This window comes from Brachionichthys hirsutus, chromosome 3 (genome assembly GCF_040956055.1).
Source record: "Brachionichthys hirsutus isolate HB-005 chromosome 3, CSIRO-AGI_Bhir_v1, whole genome shotgun sequence".
NCBI classification, from domain to species: Eukaryota; Metazoa; Chordata; class Actinopteri; order Lophiiformes; family Brachionichthyidae; genus Brachionichthys; species Brachionichthys hirsutus.
Window position 1 is genome coordinate 7,061,990 of NC_090899.1, and position 23,624 is coordinate 7,085,613.

General features: G+C 46.0%; 2 protein-coding genes across 2 annotated transcripts in view; one reads left to right on the top strand and one right to left on the bottom strand.

Moving 5' to 3' along the window:
- itga8 (integrin, alpha 8) overlaps positions 1-8,325 on the top strand; it is a 29,839-nt gene extending 21,514 nt beyond the window's left edge. Inside the window, exons 17-29 of the mRNA XM_068758209.1 lie at positions 6-34; positions 1,179-1,246; positions 1,685-1,832; positions 2,472-2,564; positions 4,148-4,227; positions 4,611-4,691; positions 5,277-5,382; positions 6,415-6,573; positions 7,330-7,443; positions 7,526-7,639; positions 7,839-7,940; positions 8,026-8,148; positions 8,236-8,325. Of these exons, the coding sequence (XP_068614310.1) occupies positions 6-34; positions 1,179-1,246; positions 1,685-1,832; positions 2,472-2,564; positions 4,148-4,227; positions 4,611-4,691; positions 5,277-5,382; positions 6,415-6,573; positions 7,330-7,443; positions 7,526-7,639; positions 7,839-7,940; positions 8,026-8,148; positions 8,236-8,325 (1,307 nt within the window). The remainder of the gene's footprint in view (positions 1-5; positions 35-1,178; positions 1,247-1,684; positions 1,833-2,471; positions 2,565-4,147; positions 4,228-4,610; positions 4,692-5,276; positions 5,383-6,414; positions 6,574-7,329; positions 7,444-7,525; positions 7,640-7,838; positions 7,941-8,025; positions 8,149-8,235) is intronic.
- A 5,537-nt stretch (positions 8,326-13,862) lies between these two features.
- Positions 13,863-17,354, bottom strand: LOC137917762 (ataxin-1-like). Its single transcript, XM_068760490.1, has 2 exons — positions 15,540-17,354; positions 13,863-14,507 (listed from the first exon to the last, which is right to left on the bottom strand). The coding sequence occupies exons 1-2, from the start codon at positions 17,352-17,354 to the stop codon at positions 13,863-13,865; spliced, it is 2,460 nt and encodes an 819-aa protein (XP_068616591.1).
- Positions 17,355-23,624: the final 6,270 nt, after the last annotated feature.

Here is a 23,624-nt window from a genome sequence, read left to right on the forward strand (position 1 = left end):
CAACCGGTACAGCAGCACCTTCCTTCAGGAACATGTGAGTTTAATACTGTACCAGATACACATCCTGCCGTCACCTGTTGCATGTCTGTCAGGGATCCTTCCTCTGCTTCTCTTCCAGTGGCTTCTGGCAGTTTCCATGATGTTTTTTAAGTTTGTTTTTTCAGTTATATCAATGGCCTGAGGACAGATAATGTCAAAGGTTACACAGATTCTAAGGCCACATGAGGAATATATGTAATTTATGAAATATAATTTGGACTATAAACAATAAAAATCATTCCACTGAGCCCATTTCTAAAACATATATTGGGCATGTTTCACACATTTGTTGTCGTTTCATCAGAAATTAAAATAATTTGCATTTCCTGTAGTAGTTTAATGCATGAAAGACTCTTTGGGTCACTTTGTTGTCCTCTTCCTGTCAAATGTAAATTTAAAGTAATTGTATTTTCAAACTCCCTCTCTGTAATAGATTTAGCAGAACGGGAGAGGGTGAACAAAGGTGATAAGTACCGGTACTTCTTATCACAGTTACTATCCTTGGAAAGTGTACAATAGATTGGACAAACATGGCTTCAAACCTCAGGCTTTCTTTCCGAGGAAAACTTTTCTGATCAACTTCTTCTACTCTAAAATATGAGTTAAGAAAGTCAAGTCAGTGCACAGCAGTTGATTTCAGTCAGGCGCTAGCCAGCATGAGAAGGAAATGCTACAGAATGCAACCTGAATGAACCTTACACGCATTTCTTTTTCTGTCAGCCTGATGAAGATGCTTGAAGCACATTGTGTCCTCCTCTATTTACACACTCGTGCATCATTCAAGCTCATCTGTGACCTCATTGGACAAGCTTTCCTTTGATCAGACAGTTTCTCTGTGATGCTGGACATTACATTCTAATTGCAACACATTAAAACTCCAGATGCGGGCCACGATGTAGGACCCGCAGGGAGAGAAAGACGCCTTTGTTTATCACACAACTGCATTTTAAAACGACAAACAGCCTGAAGCTGAGCGCAACAAAAGCCAGCGAGAAACTCCTTCGGCTGTCCTGAATAGCAGTGTGTGTGTGTGTGTGTGTGCGTGCATATATAACACCTGCATCCTGGTGTGTCTCTGGGTTTTAACATGATTTACCCCCCCCCCCCCCCCCCCCCCTGTGTGCCCTTTTCCCTTCCAGGCCTACATCCTCCTGGACTGCGGTGATGACAATATTTGCATCCCTGACCTCCAGCTCTCTGCCAGCATGTAAGATTGACCCGGCCACGCCCTCTGACCTCAACCTGTAAACACCTCACACATCCAAACACGCACACACACACACAGTTCAATGAGCCCAGTTGACACTGAAGGTGCTCACATTATAAATCCATTTACCACGTTGTGTGTGTGAGGTGCGTTTGTATATGAATTAGCCTACTCCTTATAGTGTTTCCATGGCAGCATTGAGCAAACATCCTGTCACCCTCTACTGACAGATACACACACACACACACACACACACGCTGTTCGGGTGATTGTCGGGCTCGGATCTATTTAATTCCGAGCTGCAGAGCCATAAACGGTCTTAAAGAGTTAGAATTTTACAGGAGCCACAAGACATAAGTTGAATGTGACTTCAACGACATGCTTTCTCACCTGTGTCTTCAACATGTTTTGCTGTTTAAATGAAACACACACTCACAGGGACCGCTCAGAGCTGGTGATTGGAGATGACAACCTGGTCCTGTTGACCGTCACTGCGGCGAACCGAGGAGAGGGAGCCTACGAGACGGAGCTCCACGCTCTCATACCGCCGGAGGCCGACTACATTGGAGTGAATCGCAGGATGGAAGTAAATACACACATATTTCTCCGACAGCGGTCCATTCGCTGATGAGAGTCGTTGGCAGGGATTCTGAAAATAGATGCAGGATGGAGTCATGTGTTGGGAGATCACACAAACTGAGGGAGCGAGTGATTGGAGGCTGCAGTTGATGCATATCATCGCATCCTGTTGTGTCTTTGTGGTGTGTGTTTGTTTCGAGTGATTAAAGGGAGGTTATCAGCAGAGTATTCTTTACTGGCATTAGCCCAAAAGCCCCTATTATGATTTACAGGCTGCATTAGTGACCACGGAAATGGATAAGGTCAAATGCTGCGTGTGTTTGTGTCTATGTGCGTGTGTGTGTGTGTGTGTGCGTGCGTGCATGTGTGTGCGCTAATGAGTGTGTAATGGGGCTGCTTGATTGATGAGGTTGTTACTGTCAGACCATTCATCACTACCTTACCCTTCCCTCCCTCCTCCTCGCTCACTCCCTTCTCCCTTTTGATGATGATGATGATGATGATGATGATGTACTTCCCGCTGTTGTTCCTTTCTCTCCTCTCTTGACTCTCGCTGCTCCCTATTTGTCACTTCTCATGCCCTTTTATTGCTTCCCTCGCCGTCTGACTTGCTGTGCTTTCGTGTCGTCTCTCCTCCCGGCTCCAGTCTCCATCTCAGCCGAACTGTGAATACAAGATGGTGAACGAGTCCAGGGTGGTGGTGTGTGACCTCGGGAATCCGATGGTGGCCGGGACAGAGGTGTGTTTTCAAACGGGAAAGCACAACACACACTTTTCACGACGACATCACACATTTCAAACATCCAAGCTGAGAAGCTGAGGCCATTTAGCTGGCACATGCAGGAAGACAAGGCTTTGTAAAATTAAGACTTTTCCTACATGAAACTCTATGGAAAATTAACACTTTTCCGACATGAAACTCTATCATGCTGGTTGTCCGCATGTGTGAACCGCGAGTGTGTCGTATGTCTAAAGGTGTCAAAGAAGTGCATTCTAGCCCCGGAGGTGACACACGGCTAAGTGATAAATCAATTATGAGTTCATCTTTCACTATTGGGGAGGGGAGGAAAACAAGACATGTGAAAGGGCCAAGGGGTGCGTGTGTGTGTGTGTGTGTGTGTGTGTGTGTGTGTGATTCTCTGTTGTCCAGATGTTTCCCATATTTAACTTTCCCCTCGCCCCACTGCGCGCTCAGGAGTCCACAGGCTGATGCAGGACATACCTCCACATTTTTTCCTCTATATTCTAGTTCAAAGAGCTTTTATGGTATTGAATAGAAGTCACACATGCGTCCATTGTTTGGTTATCATTAACAATTGATGAGGTAAAGGCAGAGCAGGGCACCAAATCAAATGAGCACCCAACAAATTCTCAGCGAGTTAAATTAAAGTTACATTTAAGCAAAACATTAGAATTAGATGATACGTTTTGCACAGTTCATTTGTCCATTCTGTGTCAAAAAAAACTAATTGCTAATTATTTGAAATGCCCAGACCAATCAGAAAAACCCGACATTACATGATTTCATTGAGAAAGTTTCTGTGGGAGTTTTTTAGTGATTTCTCTCCTCTGTCAAAATGAATGTTCCCTTTTAGCCGGCATAAACCGGCCACAGCTGGTCGTCTCTCTGAAGGGCGACGCGACTAAATGTTAACAGCCACTTTACAACGTTAGACATGATGCTCCGAAGACAGATTCCTCCTCCTCCCGACTGTGACAAGGACTGTGGCTGATAGCGGCAGCTTTTGACTCATTGGGCGTGCGACTCTTCAGATCTTCTCCGCCTGGCTTTCTCTAATGTGCCCCATATAGACGCCCCCCCCCCCCCCCCCCACAGGCCTGCCTTGTGAAGTGTGTGTGTGTCTGCATGCTGTCATTTCCCTCTCTGGGCCATGCGTTCAAACTGCTGTTCGGTCGAGCTCTCACACACATGCATGTACACAAGTAAGCAAGCACACACTCCGCTGTCAGGCAGTGGATGATGAACTTAATCCTCCACGTGTTTTGAGTTAGTGTAGATGACAGGGGATTTAAACTGGGCAGAGACGCAAACCTAAACCATGGCTTTTAAGTGTGTGTCTGTGCGTGTGCAGAGTTCTTTTTTCTTTTCTCGGTTCCTGGATTTCTCCTGTTGTCCACACACAAACGCAGACCTGATTTTCTGCTTGTGTAACAAAAGAGCGGACGTCGTTAACGTGGATTTCGCTGTCTATTCGTAGACGCTTTAAACATGGCGCAGCCTCCAACGTCAGTTCTGCCTCTCACTGGCCTCTTTCTCAACTTGCTTTATTCTTATATTCATTTCTCCACGTTCTTTCCCAGCTCACTGTTGGTTTGAAGTTTTCTGTGCAGAGGCTGGAAGACGCCAGACCAAAGATCAGCTTCGAGCTCCAGATCCACAGGTGACACACCCACCCACACACACACTCACACACTCTCACGCATCCCCACCGACGCACACAAGGAATTGTTTGTATTTCTTCTCAGCCATCTAAATGCGCTCTGTGTCTGTGTTTGATGAAACTAACCGCGGAGAAGAGAAAAAGACAGATGGCCCGGAGGATCTCGACAAGCGCTGCACAATATGCTCACTGTTGCTCCACTGTATTGCTTGTGATCGGCCGGTTAGATGGTGGAAAAGCCCCTTCCTGGAGACAGTTGAAAATACAAACTTTATTACGAGGTTATCTGAGGCTTGGCATTCCCGTTGGTTGTATCGCAGAATTTTTGTGTTTCCTATTGTGCTTTTATATTTCATTTACACACCATGTGATTCTCTCCTCAGCTCCAACAAAGACAGCTCTGACAGCAACCTCGTCAGTTTGGGTCTGTCCATCGTTGCCGTAGCTCAGCTGGATTTACGCGGGTGAGTCGAACACGAGGGCGCAGCGGCCTCTCTGAGAGACCCTGGAATTCTCCGTCACGAAGCTCCGATTGATCACGTTTCAGCCTCATTATTTTGGTGTTTCCAGGATATTTCTGCCCTTTCTGGGATTACATTTGCAAAGCATGTTTATATACAGATAGGAAACAGCACGAAAGACGAACGTGGTACTAGGAATAAATTTCAACTAATCGTGAGCACATGGGCGACTGGAGAGCCTTTCGGGGATGTCCATGTGCACACACACACACACTCACACACACACTTCAAAGCTGGGATTCTTGTATGCCGCTGTTTGGGTGTGGTCAGTTTTACATACAAACAGAGGAGGACCTGGGACCAGAAAGACGAGGATATACAAGTTCCTGTGTTTGGACTTTGAAGCCATCGAGCATGTTAAAGGTCAAGGACGTGTAAATCAAAGTTGTGGTGTGGTAGCGCTATACTCAGAAGTGCTTCTGACATTCTGATTGTACGCGTGTACCTAATGAAGTGGCCAGGGAGCATGCATGTTGCAGACATGATGACATACCGCTCTTTAACTGCTGTCAATCCTCTTTTCCTCAGGGTGTCTCATCCCTCTCAGGTGGTGCTGCCATTCCCACGCTGGGAACCTAAAGAGAAGCCCGTCAAAGAGGACGATGTGGGGCCTCAAGTGACACACATCTATGAGGTGAACGCAGCTTAGATTGAAACACAGCCAGACATCTACACCCCCCCCCCCCCCCCGAGGGAAGAAGAAGATAGAGGTGTGCTGAGGTCACGTTCGTGCTGTCCCCGGCCGCTGCTCAGACTGTTGAGATGAAAAGAGCAGGAGAAATAGGTGTTGGGTAGTTGGAGTGGAGTAAGTCCTTACACACGATAAAACAGTAGCTCTATAAAGAAGGAGGTTCTGGCTGATCAAAGGTCTCCTGTGAAGGCGGGAATGAAGGCGGGGCAAAGAAGGGTGTCGGGAGCAAGTAAAGAGGGAGAACAGGAGGCAAGAGGAGGGATTGCCTGGACAAATTGTAATATGTAATAATGAGTGAGGGGGAAGACGAGGTCAAACACAGGTACAGACAGATAGAGACAAGGAGGGAGGATGACAGACAGACTGGCGACTGTTTGCGACGGGGGGGGGGGCGTGTGAACGTGTGAGTCTGTGCCACACATGTGATTTCCTTTCCTTTGGACGGGATGGCCGCTTCACTGAACCAGAGTGCAGCGGTGTCTGGCCTGTCCTGCAGCTGATAATGACTTTCATTTGCGGTACTTTTCCAAGTTGGCAGCTGCTTCTAGTTAGAGGGGATGGAGTTTTGGCTCTTGCAGAATTACTGCCCTGCAGCACCAGGATCATGTCCTGTTTGGATGACTTGCTGCAGTGTTAATGTGTGTGTGTGTGTGTGTGTGTGTGTGTGTGCGTGCGTGCGTGAGAGACATGGAGAAAATACAGGCCATTGTAAAAACTGAGGGTTTATTTGGTTGATGGTTCATTTACGATCATAATTCATTGATCCCCATTGTGATTTGGGATGATGAGCCAGCATTGACTTGTCTTGTGTTTCAATCCCCGGTGATTTAAGGTCAGCTTGGTGTTACGTGCCGTAAGGTGGCCTGTGTCATCGTCTCACAGTTACGATAACCTAATTGTAGCCTCAGCCGCTTGAGACTTGCGAATAAGAGAGACCCCAATGCTGACACCTTTCTGCTTCCTCCTTCACTCCAGCTGCATAACTCCGGTCCCAGTAGCATTCGAGAAGCTGAGCTCCAGGTCGGCTGGCCCTCCCGTTTCCGTGACGAGAACCTGCTGTATGCGATGGAGATTCAAACGGATGGACCGATTAGTTGCAGGACGAATGGCAGCCTCAACCCACTTGGACTTCAGGTAGCATCACAATGCATTCACATTTACGTGCTGATGCATGCAGGCACATCCTTATTCTGAGACTCTAATATATAACTAGAGACATGTTAAATCCCTGGCATACTATCAAGCCACTGGGGTGTACAGCAATTGCAGGCTTTTTGGTATTAAAGCAAGCGGGTAATTCATCCATCCATCCATCATTTATAATCTCTTATTCAAAGCAGGATTGTTGCTGCTGTTTGGTCATTTTTGCTGTCAGTTAGCTCAAAAGGAAAGTGGTCGAGTTTTAGTCTTATATCAATACAAACTAATTTGTGGTAATTGTTGCCCTGAAAAGGGAACGTGTCTGTGTAAATAGAAATGTGAAGTCAGTAACCCGTAGCTTCGACCCGGCTTGCTGACCATGAGAAGACGTCTCGTCTTCAGCAAGCGTGCTTCGGGCCTTTCTGCACGTCCACCGTCAGATTCCCTGAGGAATACAGACCAGACTGAACCGCTAATGTGTCGCCGCCAATGTTCTTCATTATAACTGTGTGTTTGAATATGAATAGTGAGCAACAAGCTTTTTTTTCAGTACTTTTAAACATTCAATCTCTCACATTGCCCTCCCTGCAGCTCAGCGCTGACTTGCTGTGAGGGGGAAATGAATGCATGAATCGTATTTATCAATTCTAATGTCATTCCAAATCGCATTCAGACTTTGCTAAACTTTTCGCCTCCAGGTTCATCATTTTTAATCCAAGTAAACTAAATGTCTCTCCTTGTCTGTCTCAGGTTTCTTCCCTCCAGGACACTCCTGAGTTATTGGGGTTTCTGAGGAACACTTCTCACCAGCGCCATAAACGAGCCGCCGCCGCCGCTGCTCAGAATTACAGTGGTAAAACCTTGGTGAGCCTCACGCACACCTGCAATCTGCCGAGGAACTAAAGCGAAGGCTCAGTAAGGATTCTCTGTCCTCGTGTCTCTGCAGAACTGCACCAACATCTCCTGTTTGAGGATCATGTGTGTGATTGGCCGCTTGGATCGGAGGCAGAGCGCTGTGGTCAAGATCCGTTCGAGGCTCTGGGCGCACACATTCCTGCAGGTCGGTGTTTCAGCTCGCCGTCGACAGGATTGCTTGATTTTTTTTTTTTTTTTATGCTCACTTTTTCAGGGGGTTTAATGTTTCTATTTCATTTAATGGGACAAAATTCACAAAACAGGGTTGATTTCAATCACTTGATCTTCCTTTCAAACAGCCAAACAGCACATTTACCAATAATCATCTTCTATCTGTCTCCCAGCGGCGCAACGACCCCTACGTTCTCAATTCTACGGTGTCCTTCATGGTCATAGCCACGCCTTACCGCATCCAGCCCTCCTTCGTGCCTCAGCGCACCAGCTCGGTAAGACCTGTTTGAGTCCAGGCGTCCCGGCGGCGGGAATATGATTCAGCACAAGGAGAAAACCACGTCTTTCTGTGTCCTCCAGATGGGGACCCTGGTGTTATGGGGGACTCCTGATGTGTCATTTGCTGTCCCACTCTGGGTCATCATCCTCGCCATCCTGCTGGGACTCTTGGTGCTGGCCATGTTGACATTAGCTATGTGGAAGGTACACAAACACACGCACGTCAGCAGCATTCCTTACGGTGGCTCCGCTTATCAGCTTTGCACTAATGGCGTCACGCGTTTCCCTCAGTGTGGCTTCTTCGACCGTGCGCGGCCGCCGGCTGACGATAACGTGTCCGACCAGGAGCAGCTGACATCCGATCAGTCAGGAGACGCCTAAGACGATGCCCAGCTCCTCCTGGATGGAGGATTGTGTTTTTGGGAGGGGTGTGCTCCTTTTGAGGAGGAGTTTGAACCAGATCTGAGATCTGTTTTAGTGGGACCATACATTCCTTCGCCGGATGTCTTCTACCTCTTTGGTAAAGAAACTGATGGCGGCGTCACAAAGAACGGGTCCGAGGACGGAGCCCAAGTCACACCTAACAGGCCCAGTCGCACACACACACACACACACATTGTTTGCCCTTTGATATGAAGCGGCCGAACTGAGCACAGAACAGACGTCGCTGTGAAGGCAACAATTTAAATGTTGCTGTAATGGAACATTTCCATGTGTCTGTGCAAGCGAGACATTGAGAGACTCGATCTACGCACATGTGCTTTAGTGTGTGTGTGTGTGTGTGTGTGTGGGTACTGCTGTGCATGTGTTGTTCATGTGCCTCCACGGTGGATATAGATGATAGCACACAGACAAATGCAGCCCACAGGCGTAATCAAAGAGGCACAAAGTGTGATGTGTGTATTTATGAATGTATGTGCAATATCTGAGCGTTGCGTGATACTGAAGCTTGTTTACACTGGCATTATTTTATTAGAGCTTCCCATTGTTTATGTATATAAGGACTTCCTTGTTTTATTAGATGAGAGTATTAATGAGCAAAGTGAAAAAAACTCAAACACACACAACATAGCTTTAGAAAATGGAACAACATGCGCGGATAAATGAGAAATATTAAATTATTGTTGCGTCGGTAGAATGACTGAAGAATGAGGCCGAGGTCTGTGTGTCCCTTGTGGATTATCTTCTAACATGGCAGTTGATAAAACACACCAAATTAAAAACAATCTGTGTACATGTTTACACAAATATGATGTCATTGGCTTCATACTTCATATTAGAGTATCATCCACGGGCATCAGTTTAGAGCTAAAGTGAACTTTGTCTTGTTGGAGTCGTTTGTGTGTGTGTGCTTTCGTATCAAGTGCGAAGCTCGAGCACATTTAAGTGTTGCTCCTTTTCTGTATTTTATGCAAGTTACCTTTGCATCATCCTGCCCAAACAGGATTAGATTGAACATGTAAATGTATTTTGCAGAAATTGCCCAGAAAAAAATCAAAAACATGGAAAAGATGTGTCAATAAATTGAATACTGAAATGTTTCAAAGTAGAAATGATCCTTCCTCATATGTGAGTGACTTCCTTATTTAGATTCGATTTGTGTTCAGTTCAAGAAATTCATTCATTTTTCAACCTGGAAAAACACATTTTCTGTATCTCCAATATTTTCATGATACAAATACTGCTAATACTGCTTTATGAAACTATTCATTATTAATGCTGCGTCTGTGCCTTGTCCAGGTGATATGTATGAATTCCACATTTTAGAAAAAGCAGCGTGTTTATTGTCAAAAAAGTAAGAATTCACATAATTTCATAATCTGCAGAGAGAGAGAGATCCTGATCCCTCCACCAGTGTAGGAAGTACTTTAACTCCCCCAAGTGGTGAAGTTGGGGAGGCAAGTGGGGGGCAGTAAAGTCACCTCACAGTTGACATGAATGAAATCTTTGGTAATCCAACAAATAGAAGAAGAGATAATTACGATGGATGAAGGAAGATTTGAATGTTGCTTCACTGTAAATGTAGTTCTGTTAATGTGAATTTTATTATTTTCCAGTTTTATATTTGCTGTTCTTTACACTTGAGACATTATCGGGGTGTTGATGCAAAGTCACCATATTTAATGTGTATAGATCTTAATAGTACTTGCAGCAACAGTTTATTGGGAACATGATTAATTTGGCCATTAACAGAAAACTAGCTGTTACATTCGGTGCACTTTTCTGTTGTATAGCAGCCGCAGACATTAAACTTCACTCCCGGGCCAAGAACACAGGTCACTTCATATGCAGTGCAACTCTTTTTTAATCAGAAGCGAAATATATGACAATAAAACTTTAAAACATGTCATACCTGTCTGTGTTGCATTGTTGGCAATGTGATTTGGGGAAAATTAAGCAAAAACAAAAACACAATTCCAGCTAGATTTATTTTTTTTTTTTGCACTTTGGTCAGGTCTAATGGCTCTCTAGTTAGTTTTATTCATCCTCTTAGGAAATATAAAACCGGAAGGTGAAGGTGATCATCTGGCATACAAAGAACTGCGAACACAATGTAGCCTGACAAAGAGACGCAGTTTTTCTTTTTATTTATTTGAATATATTCGATCAAATGTAAAACCAAACATTTGAAGTAAAGATTTTACAGTTTCTGACTAGCAAACCTCAATACCATCAAAATAAGGGACATTATTGATAAATATTACATATTGTACGTAGAACATAATGTTTGTTAGCTGAGATGTATCCATTAGACACCAATTACAAAATAATATATTCCTTTACTTTTCTGTAGTTTTTTTTTTAAGATGGTGCAAAATAAAGTATTTTAGGTGAAATGTCTTATATGGCAAATAAATGAGCGTCGGAATCAAACTTCACTTTGAATCTCTGTACATCAATGTTCAACAAGGTCATACCAACATTATAAAGGAAGACTTTGTCTATTTACAAAGCGCTGAGATTCTGTACTGTTAGTGCAGTTTCTCATGCTGCTGTACATGAGGAATACAGCCTCACCCCAATCTCAAAATGACAAAGTGCAATTCCATACATCACCACCACGTGGCGCTTAAACGCCATACTCAACATTATTTTAAAAAAAGGCGCCTGAAATTATATCATTTAATATATGTATTTACTTTAAGGCGCCCAGGTCAAGCTTATTTAAACTCCTACAGACAAGTCAATGTTGACTGATTTCTCCATGTGTGGAAAGGCATGCTGTGCCTTTTAAGGAATATTTGAAATATTTTGGAAATGTGAAATTAGCAATTTTGTCATTTTTTTAATTTCCCCATTTGGACATTAATAAAGTGATCTATCTATCATGTCAAAAATATGAACAATCTTCATTTCAAAATCTGAAATTATACCTTTAATCATTAAGAGAATTGTCTTTGTCATAATTTCAGGCCTGTATTTGAAGTATGTTTTTTGAAGAAGGAAACAAAATGCAACCACACTCGTGGACAGAAAATACCTATGAAGACGAAGCGATGAAGTAGTTACCTCTACTTTGGAAACAGTGGAAAATATAAGACATCATTTTGGAAAAGAACAGTCACGGGCAGTGTTCAGCCTGAGCAGTCCAACACAACCAGAGGAGAACAGTCTGGGTTTACAATAAACACGTTTCAGGAGTTAGAAAAGGTTCATGGCTGTTATGATAAACTGCAGATCATATCCACACGTACCGTGTGATGCATTGTGCTAGTCAACTTATATTCTGAGGCCAAACTGGGTGTTCCCAAAGGATTGTCGCACATTCATGAACATGAAATCATTATCGGGATGGAGCAGGAGAGTCAAAGGAATGATTGGAGGAGGTGTTGTGGGACAAACGGTACAAAGGCTACATAAGGGTTAGAATATCTATGAACACACACACACTGTACACTCTCTGTAATACAATTCACTGTACATGATCAACACTGGCAGGCTACTTAACTCTTCAACTGTCTCTTTCTCTGTATAGCAACTGAATCTGTCATCAAAAATAAAGTTGAGATTGTGTGTTTTACATTCCTGCTCCGGTATATAATGCTTTCTCTCAAAGGTAGACCTGTAAGGACACAATGCATGGAAAAACAGTCGTTATTCCCATTATACTAAGCAGGTAAGGAACAGATTCACCAACACCCCACTGCCACTGGACGCCTTGTCAAAGTGCTGCTGCTCAGAAAAGACACAAACATGTGGCTGGAGACACACGCACGTGCACACGCGCGCACACACACACACACACACACACACACACACACACACACAGTTCCTGAGAATGAATTGTAGGATATTCAGTTTGGTTCTACTCTAAAAAAGAAATGAAAACGGAGTTTTAATCAAAGCAGCAGTGCTCTGATACAACAGGCACACCTGCACACTCAAAAACAGGTTTCAATGGTGAAAGCCCAATGAAAGCATGATGTTGTGCTGGGTACACTAAAAGCATCATGTTGTGCTGGGTACACAATGCAAGAACTGTAGATCTAAGGCCAAAGATTCTGCACCAAAAGCTGCAGCAGAAATCGGTGAAATAGGACGGCTCTATTCACGATAGGTAAATATTGTGCAATTGTTAAAATTGTATTTTACTTTGCATTTCAAGTTGCTTTAATCAAAACTCCCTATTAGCAATGGATAATAGGATCACACATAATGTAAACGGCAGTAAATTAATACCTGACTGCGGTACTTAGAATGATTAGAATCCTTCAACTCGTTTTTTTTTTTTCTTGCTTTTCCTTGCTTTATCAACTGAGGTCAGTTTCAGAAGGAGCAGGCAAACAAAATCTAGCGAATGCCTCATGGACACGAAGGAGAATGTAGCTACTGAAGGGCCAGACTTTCGCTCAGGTGTTGTTATCAGGACCAAAATAGAGCTAAAAGTAGATTATCCAGATTTACAGTTATCAGATCACCTGAAGCAAAACCCCTAAAAGAACGTCAGCATCACGATGCAGCTGCTGGGTGGTCACGCATTGTTAATTGCAAGCAACTTTAACGAACAAAATTGAAGATATTAGCGTTGCTGAACAGCTAAATTAATGCGCACTATAATGCGCCATAATGTAGTACAAGTCCATAAATTAAATTAGATGCAGGTATACCTTGAAAGTGAAAAAAAAAAAGTAAAGCTGATGTGAATTTCTTCAGAATAATACACCCATATAGCAACAGCTGTCAGTCCTTTTAAGCAACGGTGTCTACTCAGCACTGGAGCTCGAACGGCATGCGTTTTACTTCACGAGTCAGTATTAAGGAGAAAACTCAACGACTTACATTCAGACATTTCCGGTCTTGAGGGCTCTAGATTGTAGCGATCACTGAACTCACACGCCGACATGAAAGCACAACTTAATCCTGTGCTCCATCCGACAGCCACAAGGAAAACACACACACACACACACACACTCGGCGGCCCATGCACCGACAACATGATGGGAAAAGGTCATGCAACTCAAAACGCCCTCACGGTGACCAGGCTGCAGAGATCGCAGCCACAACAAAACACCAAGCCTATCAAAATAGGACTTCCCACTCTGAACGTGCTGACGTCAGGGTCTGTGTGAGCTCATTGTGAAGGGAGGAATGGCCGACTCATCGCCGTCCATCAGGTTTAAGCCACATGGCAGAGACGAGCCAGCTTGTGATAAGTAACACGCTCAAGTGTCTGACTTCCGTTCGTACTCGACATTCGTGCTGCGTTCATTTTTGCTTTCGGCATCGATTGCACTGATCTCGTGTGTGTGTGTCTGTGTGTGTGTCTGTGATACCTGCTATGAAGGTGCTCGACTGTACTTCATAGATATCAGACTTGTGTTAGAAGAAAAAAAAACCTGTTAAATATGGCGTAAGCTCTGCCTGTGTTACAGTAGCCTGGATAAAGAGAAACGAGGATGGGAGGACACAAAGAAAAATCAACAGTCTGCTCGTTTCTTCAAGCGCCTTTCACTCCCAGAGCTGGAATGGCCCTCGATGCTGATTTTAACCTCCTGAGGAATGAAAGAGGGTTTGGGCAGAGTCAGAGGCGGCTCCTCCTCGACTCTCTCAGTCTGATCCCGCTCTGGAGCCGACCAGCGTCTCTTGCGGGCTGCAGGTCTCTCTGAATCACCACATGTGTCTGTTTTCATTGATTCTCGTCTTTCTTCTTGCGTTCCCTTGCCTGCCGGCATCGGCCCCGCTCCGTAGATCCCCTCCCGTTGTCCTGGTGCTCGCTCCAGCCCTTGTCCTGGCCCGGTTACCTCCTCCCTCACCGGCCTGTCTGTGCTGGAAGCCTTCATGAGGAGGCCACCGTTACTGTGTGCAGTGTTTGGACTGCCGGCGGCGTCCACAGTGCTACAGGAGTCAGAGAGGCGACCAGCCTTTAGCGTGGTCCCAAAGAGCTCGCTGTCCGTTACTGAACCGTTTCTCAAACCGCGGAGGGTCAGCGACACACAAACGTCGCCCACACACAGCTTAGCACAGGACAGCTCAAAGAGCTGGGTGGTCCGGTCCGGGCAGCAGGACGACCAGCCCTGGCCAAACACGAAGAAGGGATACTCCACCAGCACCTCCACGCATACCTGGAGGGAAGCACAGACAGCAGCAGGTGACTTTGAGCTCGTGTAGAAACAGATGAAAGTATTTGTAAGAGTAATGGAAATTGTGTTGTTGGTATGATTGTGTATAGAGCAACATTTGCATTCTTTACAAAAGATAAGTGCTGCATTCAAGACCACGGTTATAACCTGGTAATTACAATTTGTAAATTTTTAATTTCTGAAAAGCATGTTAGCGTGATCAGCTCAGAAAACAGTCTGGCTGCCCTGAAGACTGACCATCTCAAATCAAATAATCCATGGTGGAGCGTGACTTTTCCCAATTTCCAATGTTACTTAAACACAGCGCAAATAAGGAGACTTCTGCGTTAAGTTAGAATGACAAAAAAAACCTCAATGAATCAACAGGATCAGGCGACAAAGCAGAGACACCACCAGCCTTGATGTTCACATAGTTTGACTCATTTGCCTGACGTGGATCATCCTCACTTGCATGGCAGTGGTTTGAGTTAAAAGAAAAATCTGATGCAGTTCAAAAGAAAAAATTTTGTTAAAGAAGGATCAACTTGTTTCCCAAAATCTGAGCTATTCACTGTTCAGAATATAAAGGATGTGAAAAGTTCCACAAGTCAGTGGCACGCTGGAAGGAGTTGAGGTGCCAGGGCAAAAACGCGCTGAAAACATATTTTCATTCAATGTGCTGTTTCCATTTGTAGAAACAGTGGAGGTTGCGAAATATCATCAATATCTAATTCATTTGTCAGCATCCATAACTGTGCATTACTAGAATTGTTTTATACCAAAGGCTAATTGATAATAAATAGTGAGCATGAGGACCTCCCCTGTTTCATTCATTAGTGGATTCATTTTTTATTCCAATCGGTTTAAATACTTTTCAACTCAATTTAGAATTCTGACAACTATTGACAGTGCTGTATAAGTAGCGTTTAGATATCGCCACTAGGGGGAGCCAAATGATTGAAGTCTACAGCTTTAAAAATGAAAGTTATAACTAATAATGATACAAGAATGATTAATAAAGACTAACTAACATACCTGCGCTTTGAGCGCTCCCACAGAAAACTGTATGACCACAGCATTAGGACTTTGTCCATTGTCAATGCGCTCAACGGTGCTGGAATCAATCTTCAGCTCACTGCTGATCTCAGCGCTCTGGATGAAATCCTCCGTCTTCAGGTCCTCCACGCGCTTCAGCTCGCCATCGGCCAGTTGGATGATGGAGCCTCGCATGAAGAATGGAGGAAGTTCTACAGGGGAAGAGGCAGAGGAGATGGAGGGGGATGGGGAGGCCTGCATTGGCACAGGGACAGGAGGTGGGACAGGAGCAGTAGGGACTGGAGCTGGAGAATTAGCTGCAGCCACTGCAGGAGTCGGGTTTGATGGCAAGACCGGCATTGCTGGCGACTGTGCAATGACGGAGGATGGTTGATTCCCATCTGACCCAATTGCGTCACACTTGGACAGGGCTGTGGCCAAATAGGCATGTGGCATGGTGGTGGATATCTGAGGCGTGGTTGCAGCAGTCAGGGTGCTCACCGTACGACTGACCTCAATGTCAGTCCCGTTGTTGGTGCTACTAACTGGGATGAGGAGGGACTGGCCGCTTGGGATGACCAGGTGCTGAGGCAATGCTGTATGGTAGCCGAGGGCATGCTGGTTTGCACTGGTGATGTAGCCAATGATGGGTGGTTGCGTCGAGGAGTAAAGACTAGCTGGCAGATCCTCAGAGGGCAGCGTTGTCTGAATTACTGTATGAGGACCCATCGATTTGACCACATCTGAAGAAGAGAGGGACGTGAAAGAGGAAGATCTGGACACTGGCCTCCCCAAGCAGATGCCCCCTTTCTCGGCCTGGACTAAAGAGATCTTATTTGAGCCGGCTTCACGGTCAGCGCCGTGGTTGGGCTGGGCCACCAGCACCAGTGAAGTCTGGAGTCCTGCATGGTTGTGGCCGTAGTCTGCTGGCAGGAGGATATGTCTGGCCTCGTAGCTCTGGACCTGCGGGTTCACTGGCTGGCCTGCTATTTTACTCTGTCTGATGACCTCCAGTTCCCCATTCAGCAGACCCTTAGCATGCCCCTCTGGTTTCTTTCCAGCTGAGCCATCGGCATACTGAACAACCAGCTGGGATGGAGCGAGGGTAAGTGTCTGAGGGAGGACTGCCGCGTGAGGATGGAGCTGCAGGTGGGCTGTGGGTGGAGTGACGGGGTGCCCGCTGACGGTCAGAGGTGTTCTGCTGTCCAGATGAATGTACTGGCTGGTGACTTGGGGTGAACTTGGAATTGACAGAGGAGCAAGTTCTGTGGGCGAGAGACCTATTTGTAGCTGCTGATCCCCTTTGGCGTTGGGGGAGATCAGGGCAGTGGTATAACCATCCAGGTGGGGTCGCTGTCCAATGGCGGAGTTGTTGGGTGTAGCGTTTGTGTTGGTGGAAATAATGTGGGAGGAAATGTAGCCAGCGTAGGGCCCAGAGCTGATGAACTGAACACTGGGTGCAAGCTGGGCAAACTGGATCGTCCCAGCCTGCTGAGGAAGCGTCGTAGGGTAGACTGCAGGAAGAGAAGCCAGGGGCACTGCAGACAGGGGAGTGGCTGACGACGGGATGGAGGTGGAAGGAGAAGAGGAGGACGTGGAGGAGATGGGGTATCTTGAGATCTCTGCATCCCTGGATTTGCAGCGTTCGCTGGCTACACTTGCTAGCCATGCTAAGTTCTCTGTGTGGGGGGGGTCAGCAACCACTGCAGCTGGAGGGGTTGCTGCAGCTACTGCCACGGGCCTCTGCTCAAGAGCCAGGATCTCCCGCTTCTTGGGAGGCAAGCATCCATTACTCCTCTCTTGATGAGATTTCATTGTGCCCGTGTGACTTTGATTATTTAGGTAGTGCTTTAAGTTCTTCTGGTTCCGTTTTCCTCCCTCTCTTCCACTCAATGGTCCGGCTTCCCCGGTGGGCTACAGGCCTCCGGCTCGGTTGTGTTCACTGATAAACAGACCCAGGTCTCGGACAAGAGAAGATGGAGTCAATCCAGCTCACCAAATGAGCTCCAGAGACTTCATGAGGAATCATCTCTGACCGCTCCACCTCCTCCGCGATATCTGCAAGAATCTGAGAGAAGCTCGAATCAGTTACCCGGGTTAAAAAAAAAGGATGCAATTTAAAATTACAAATCAGATCTAATATACAGTTTAAATTCTTCTTGGATAGACACCAAATTTGTGCAACAACCATTTCCACAAAATGTCACTTCAGGGCTTGCAAATAAAAATCAGAAAAGACTAAAATAATTATCCTAAAAATGCCCTGCTGTCATTTCTGTGAAAGTGATATCTGCCTCAAGAGGATAGAAGCATCTGATTCATGTTTTAACTTAAGTCCTAGAATGCAGCTTAAGTGCGAGAATACAATATGTAGGCGGTCCGGAAAAGCACGGCCAAAGACAATTCTGCAGGATCGATATGAACTAATGTGTCAAATGTCAGTAGGATTTTGTTTTGCTAACAGGAACAGTGCATCATGTCATCATTGAGAATAATCCTTTAATGTTTTCAACAGCAGGCAGGAGTTTCCTGAACTGTTTGCCTGGGTATGTACAGTAAGCATGTTCATGTGTACGTGCATTGCTTTTGTCTTTGTTTCCCAGATGAGTCAATACGGCTGCTGTAAATATGACATCCAGACTGGAACTCTGAATCAGCGGGTGCATCCCATAATGGAAAAAACATGGGAAAAAAACTTTATGGCTTGAAATCGTGCTGAAACTGAAACATGCACACAATAATGCGGTGCATCCATAAATTCAGCAACATTGACAAGCAGCCTTTTGTTTCGCATTATAGCTCTTTTTTTATTTTTCAGCTTAACTGTTCCTTTCAGGGACAGTTTTTTCCCGAGAGCCATCAGCACTCTCAACAACAACCAGGACTAAACAGGACTACTACTCACCATGTGCAATAACTAATGTATGTTACTACTATATGCAAAGTACTGGACAATCTCTCTGCATGCACTGTTTATCACTTTAAATTTGTGTCGTTTTAGTCTGCATATTACTTGAATTTTCTGTTATCACTTGAATTTTATGCTGTTATTAGACACCAGACAGAGCAGCGCTCCTAATCTCATTGTAGCCAATATGCAAGGACAATAAAGGCTTTCTATTCTATTGCTATTGCTTTCTGCAAACTTATCTATGGGTCAAGGCGCAGGACTCCAAGTTGTTCATTAGCCAGCGGCAACATAAAAACGATGTATGACACACACTCACACATCCATCCATTTACTGTTCTTGTGCTATTAGACGGTGCTAAATATTATTTTCCCGTCACAGAGGAGGCTTCAGACAACAAGCAGCAACAGACATGTTACATTAAGGAACAAGGCGACCTTGCTCCTCTCCTATTTAAAGGTCACTCCATCCAATCCAAAATAAAATACTAAAAAAAAAACCTCCATGCAAATGATTTAATCATACAGCCTGGCAGATCAGCCAGACATAACAAAGAAGGAGAGCAGGAGCGCTGTGGAGAAACAGAAAGAGGCGATGTGAGGGGGAGGACAGTGAGAAAGGCAATGTGAAATGACAAATGGAATTGTGTCGAAGGGGGGGACTAAGGGGTAAGTGAGACAAGGGGGAAGATTAGTAATGTGAAAGAGGGAGGAAGAAGAGCGCTGCCTCTCCTGACCCACATTAAGCAGCGCCTGCAGCATCCGACCATAGCCCCCACCTCGCTGAGAGATCCCCGATCAACAACACAGTCACCGCTACAGCCGGAGCTACAATGGCAACAACCCCACCTCAGCAACACGGCGTCACGGCATCACAGCAGAAGCACAAGTAGCTTCCGCGGTTAGATCAGCGCCGGAAGACAGAGCCAGTCCGCCTCAACTTCCAGACGATGCCCTTTAAGAAGTCTGTTTTCCTTTTTCCCATTCCCTTCCCTCACACAAGCTTTACGCGGCACTCCCTGTGTACGCCATCCTACATTCAGTACAGCCAAAAGCATCTTCAGGGTTTCCAACGTCAGGCTATAATTACAATTCAGATACAAACAAGCACACAAACACACACGCGCACACACACACACACACACAGTGTGATGCCGTGGTGAACAAAGGAAAGCTTTCAACACTGTCGCTCAGAGCCAGACATACACGGGAGCCCCGAGTGAGTCTCCTCTTCCAGGACCGTCACCCCGGAGGCGCGCGCCGAGAGACGGCTACAGAGGGAGAGAAGGTGAAGAGGACTCTGTTCCACATTTTAGAGCGATCGAAACAACCTCTGTCTCCATACTCCCATGACAGGGGCTACAATATCCGGAGAAATGGGTCTATGCAGCGGTGTGTGTGTGTGTGTGTGTGTGTGTGTCTGCTGTCTCTGTGGGTGCAGGACCACAGATGAGAAGTGTTCATTCAGCCTCCCCTCTGCTGTCTCCAGGTGAGACCCCCCCCCCCCCCCCCCCAGCAGAGTCACATCCCCTCTTTTACGCAGCGGTCGCCCGCTCCTCCCGTCTCCCACCTCCTCTCTCTCCTTCCGCCTGAGCCTTCGCTCTCTCGTGCTCCCCCCGACACAAGACTACGCGATCCTCATCTCGATCCACAGCGTCATATTGATAATGTTCCTCCGTGGCAGGTCGATTGCAGAGAATGACAAGAAAGGACGCAAATTATTTAGAGACGGTGGTCCTGAGGCGACGTTGGGATGATGCCGCGATAAACCTGTTGTCAACACGCTTTCACAACGGTCATGGATACACAGTGAAGACCCTGTACAGCAATTGGCTATTTATAGAAAACAAAAACCTCATTATCAATCTGAGCTGTGGTGTGAAACGCGGGGGGGGCATGGAAGACAACATGCATGAGTGTTTACATGGGATTCCTGCGTATAAATAGTAACACCCTGAGACTTCCTCACAAACGTCGCAGCATTAATCACCACGGAGCGGATCAATGCTTTTTCTCCGGGTAGCCCAAAGAGCCATTTCACTGGCCCCCTCTCAGCGGCGCCTGTGCCTTTAAGAGGCGGACGCGCTTGTGTGGCAGACTAAAGCAGACAGTAAGAACAGTCGGGCAGTGGTGGGTTCAGGCTGTTTGTCTTCACGATGACTCCAGAGTTCTGCATCGCTGTTCGACACGCACCGACTGCAGGAGCTGCGCATGCAGGCGTCCCCCCCCCCCCCCCCCCCGGCCGGCGCTGTCCTGCTGAAGGGGGGCGCCGGGACCCTGCGAGCTTTACAATGACAGCGAGAGTCGGCGTAGTAGAAAATACTACTGTGCCACAAATCAAGAAGAAAAGCGACAACCCCCCCCCACACACACATACACACACACACACCCCTCGCCCCCCCCTGCCCCTGGTTATAGTACTAAGAATAGCTCACCAGTCTCTCCACAGCCACTGCTTGCACAGCTTGTCCAAGGACTCTTCCTGCCTCTCAGTGTGTGTGTGTGTGTGTGTGCGTGCGTGCGTGCGGATATCTGTGCTGGATACGTGCTTCGTAGGACTCCTCTTCCTGGATCTCTCCTTTGTGCTGCTCCTTCCTCTGTGGACTCTGGTTCTGGAGGCTCTGCTGCCCTTTCAATGGGCTGACGGGAGAGGAAGTCCCCCACCGCTGGAGCTGTCACCAAGTCCTGCGTTCGGGCTGCTCCAACGTGTGTTATGCAAGGCCACCAGAACGCCAGCTCCCTCACTGCCTGCTTTGCTCTCTCTTTCTGTGTTTCTGCCTCTCTTCCTTTCCCTCTCTACCTCCTCCTCCCCCCCCCCCTTCTCTTTTTCTCTCAGTACTCCACTGACACAGCTCCTCCCCCAGCCAGCCTCATCAGCCGCATCAGGTATTCATTCAAAAAAAAAAAGAAAACACACACACACACACACACACACACACACACACACGCGCACTCTACTTGGCTTAGCACCCAGACTACGCTCACACGGAGAGGGGAGGAGGAGGAGGAGGCAACAGACGGGAGGGTGAGAGAGAGAGAGAGAGAGAGAGAGAGGCTTTACTCAGACAGTCATACTGCATGAATGTGGATAACAGCGGGAGATTCACATGCATGCAGACACCGGCTCACATGCGCAGACAGTCCAAGCCGTGTTCATGCGCTGCTTCGTTCCTCTTCATCCCCATATGCATTGTAGAGACCCTTCTCTTCATAGTCTGGCCATACCAAGTAGTCGCCATTCATCTCCAAAGTAAACTTCCTTCCTCTTCTCTTCTGGAGACACTTTCCTCAGCGGAGGCTGGCACCCTGCTGCTCATCCTCTCGGCGCAGGGGCCCTTAAACCCCAACAGCAGTAACAGGGACAGCTGGAACATCAGCTAGACTGGAGAACCCTGCAGTGCTAGCATTACGTCGAGCCCAGAAGGTTTCACCTGCAAGGCTTCATCAACTTTCTCACGGCCACATCCTGCAACAAGAGGTGTCATTTTTCCTGCAGGGAATTTGTGCAGTAACAACTCAACTGCCAATAATTCTCTTTTTTGCACTCACGTGTTCTGAACTGCTAAATGGTGTCCCCCCCCAGCTGCCAAAAAAGTGTTTTCTATGTATTCTTTGCTATGGGCCCCTAAGAGCTCATCCTTAAACTCTAAATCAGAGTTCTTTAAAGAGGAGGGGGGGAAAAAAACAACCTCAGGAGCTACACAATCCCGAAATGAAAGGAACCTGGCAGAGGTCAAGCATGTTTTGTCTTGTGGTTTTCTTGCCTTGAAATGTCTCAGCGTACACTGAAGGTTAGAATTAATGTCAGCCGAATGTTAATGTCAGTGAGAATGTTCAAATCCCGCCGGAGCTGCGTATTGCTGCCACATTGAGCAGATCAGGCGCAAACCGTCAGATGTATTTGTGATGCAGCGCTTCAGAATAGATTGTGAACTACACAGAATACAGTGGAATTCAGTCCAATGTCAGGCGTGGTGCGAGTACAGAACATATTCATGCTGACATGTAGATGAGGGGGAAAGATGTCATATTCCAGATATCCAGATTTTAAGTAAGAACCATTTCTTTTCCACATAGCCGTGCACGCCGTAGTCACGGTTACGAGGCTAGACAACATCACAGGCTAATGTTTACATCCAAACCTTTCACGAGGACAAGCCTCTCGCCCACAAGCGGTTGCGCATTTCCTTCCGTATGATAATGCAGTGTCGTTTGGTGGAAAGAGTTCCAACATCAAACTGCTCACAAGGTCAGAGACTCAGAGCATTGAGTCTTGATTTCTGAAAAAAAAGAGAGAGAAAAAACCTTCACTGCTGATTGTCAAGCAGATGTTGTTCCACTTTGAGCATCACTCAAACGAAATGAGTCTCACAGATCATTAAATGAAAAGCAGCGACCGTCGACGTCAGAGCTGTTGTTATAGTGATGTCATTGCTTTGGTTGCATGACTCAGCAAAGGCAGAAATAAATCTTGAAACACAACACAACTACCATTTTACTTGATGACAGAAATTGCTAGACTTTGGTATCATAATAGTTTTGTCAATGTTTTCAAGGCAAGATCCCATGGCTTCATTCCCTCAAATGCTGAAAGGCCTCGGATCGGATATGGGAAGCTGCACGACTACGGAAAGTCGTTTTAAACTTGGCCAACTTACATTACAAATACAACCATAACAGCTGTGACCCCCCCCCCCCAAAAAAAAAAAATCGAATAGACATAAAGATTGATGGATTTATTGGAGTTAGATTATCTTTATAGCTAATATTAAAACTGAAAGCAAGTCCCAAAGAAAAGTAGCTTTGACATCCAGTAATGTTGTCTTTTTACAATCAATTTCAATCAGTTGTTGTTTACCTCTTTCTTTGTGAGCCTTTTCACCCAGATATGCCCTAAAAATCAATGAAATGTATTTTAAATACATCCCTGGCTTGATGTTCGGATTGACAGAATCCTCTCATCCAGCTTCTTTCCTCTGTCACGCTGCAGACCTAATCAATAATCAATAGACACAAAGCTGTTCAAGAACTTCCATCCATGCGTCTCCAGTTTATTCTACTGCCAGAGCGTCATCTGCCTCCCTGCACCACTCTTTCTGTAAAGTACACTGTTTACTGCACTTATATTATATTTCTAATATGTATATATAGTTCCGTCTCGTCTTACTCGTGCGGAG

Coding starts and splice junctions, on each gene's coding strand:
- LOC137917762 (XM_068760490.1), bottom strand. CDS start 17,354: ATGAAATCTCATCAAGAGAGGAGTAATGGATGCTTGCCTCCCAAGAAG. Junction 14,508..15,539: donor TGGGAGCGCTCAAAGCGCAG/GTATGTTAGTTA, acceptor GCTTCCCTCCAG/GTATGCGTGGAGGTGCTGGT.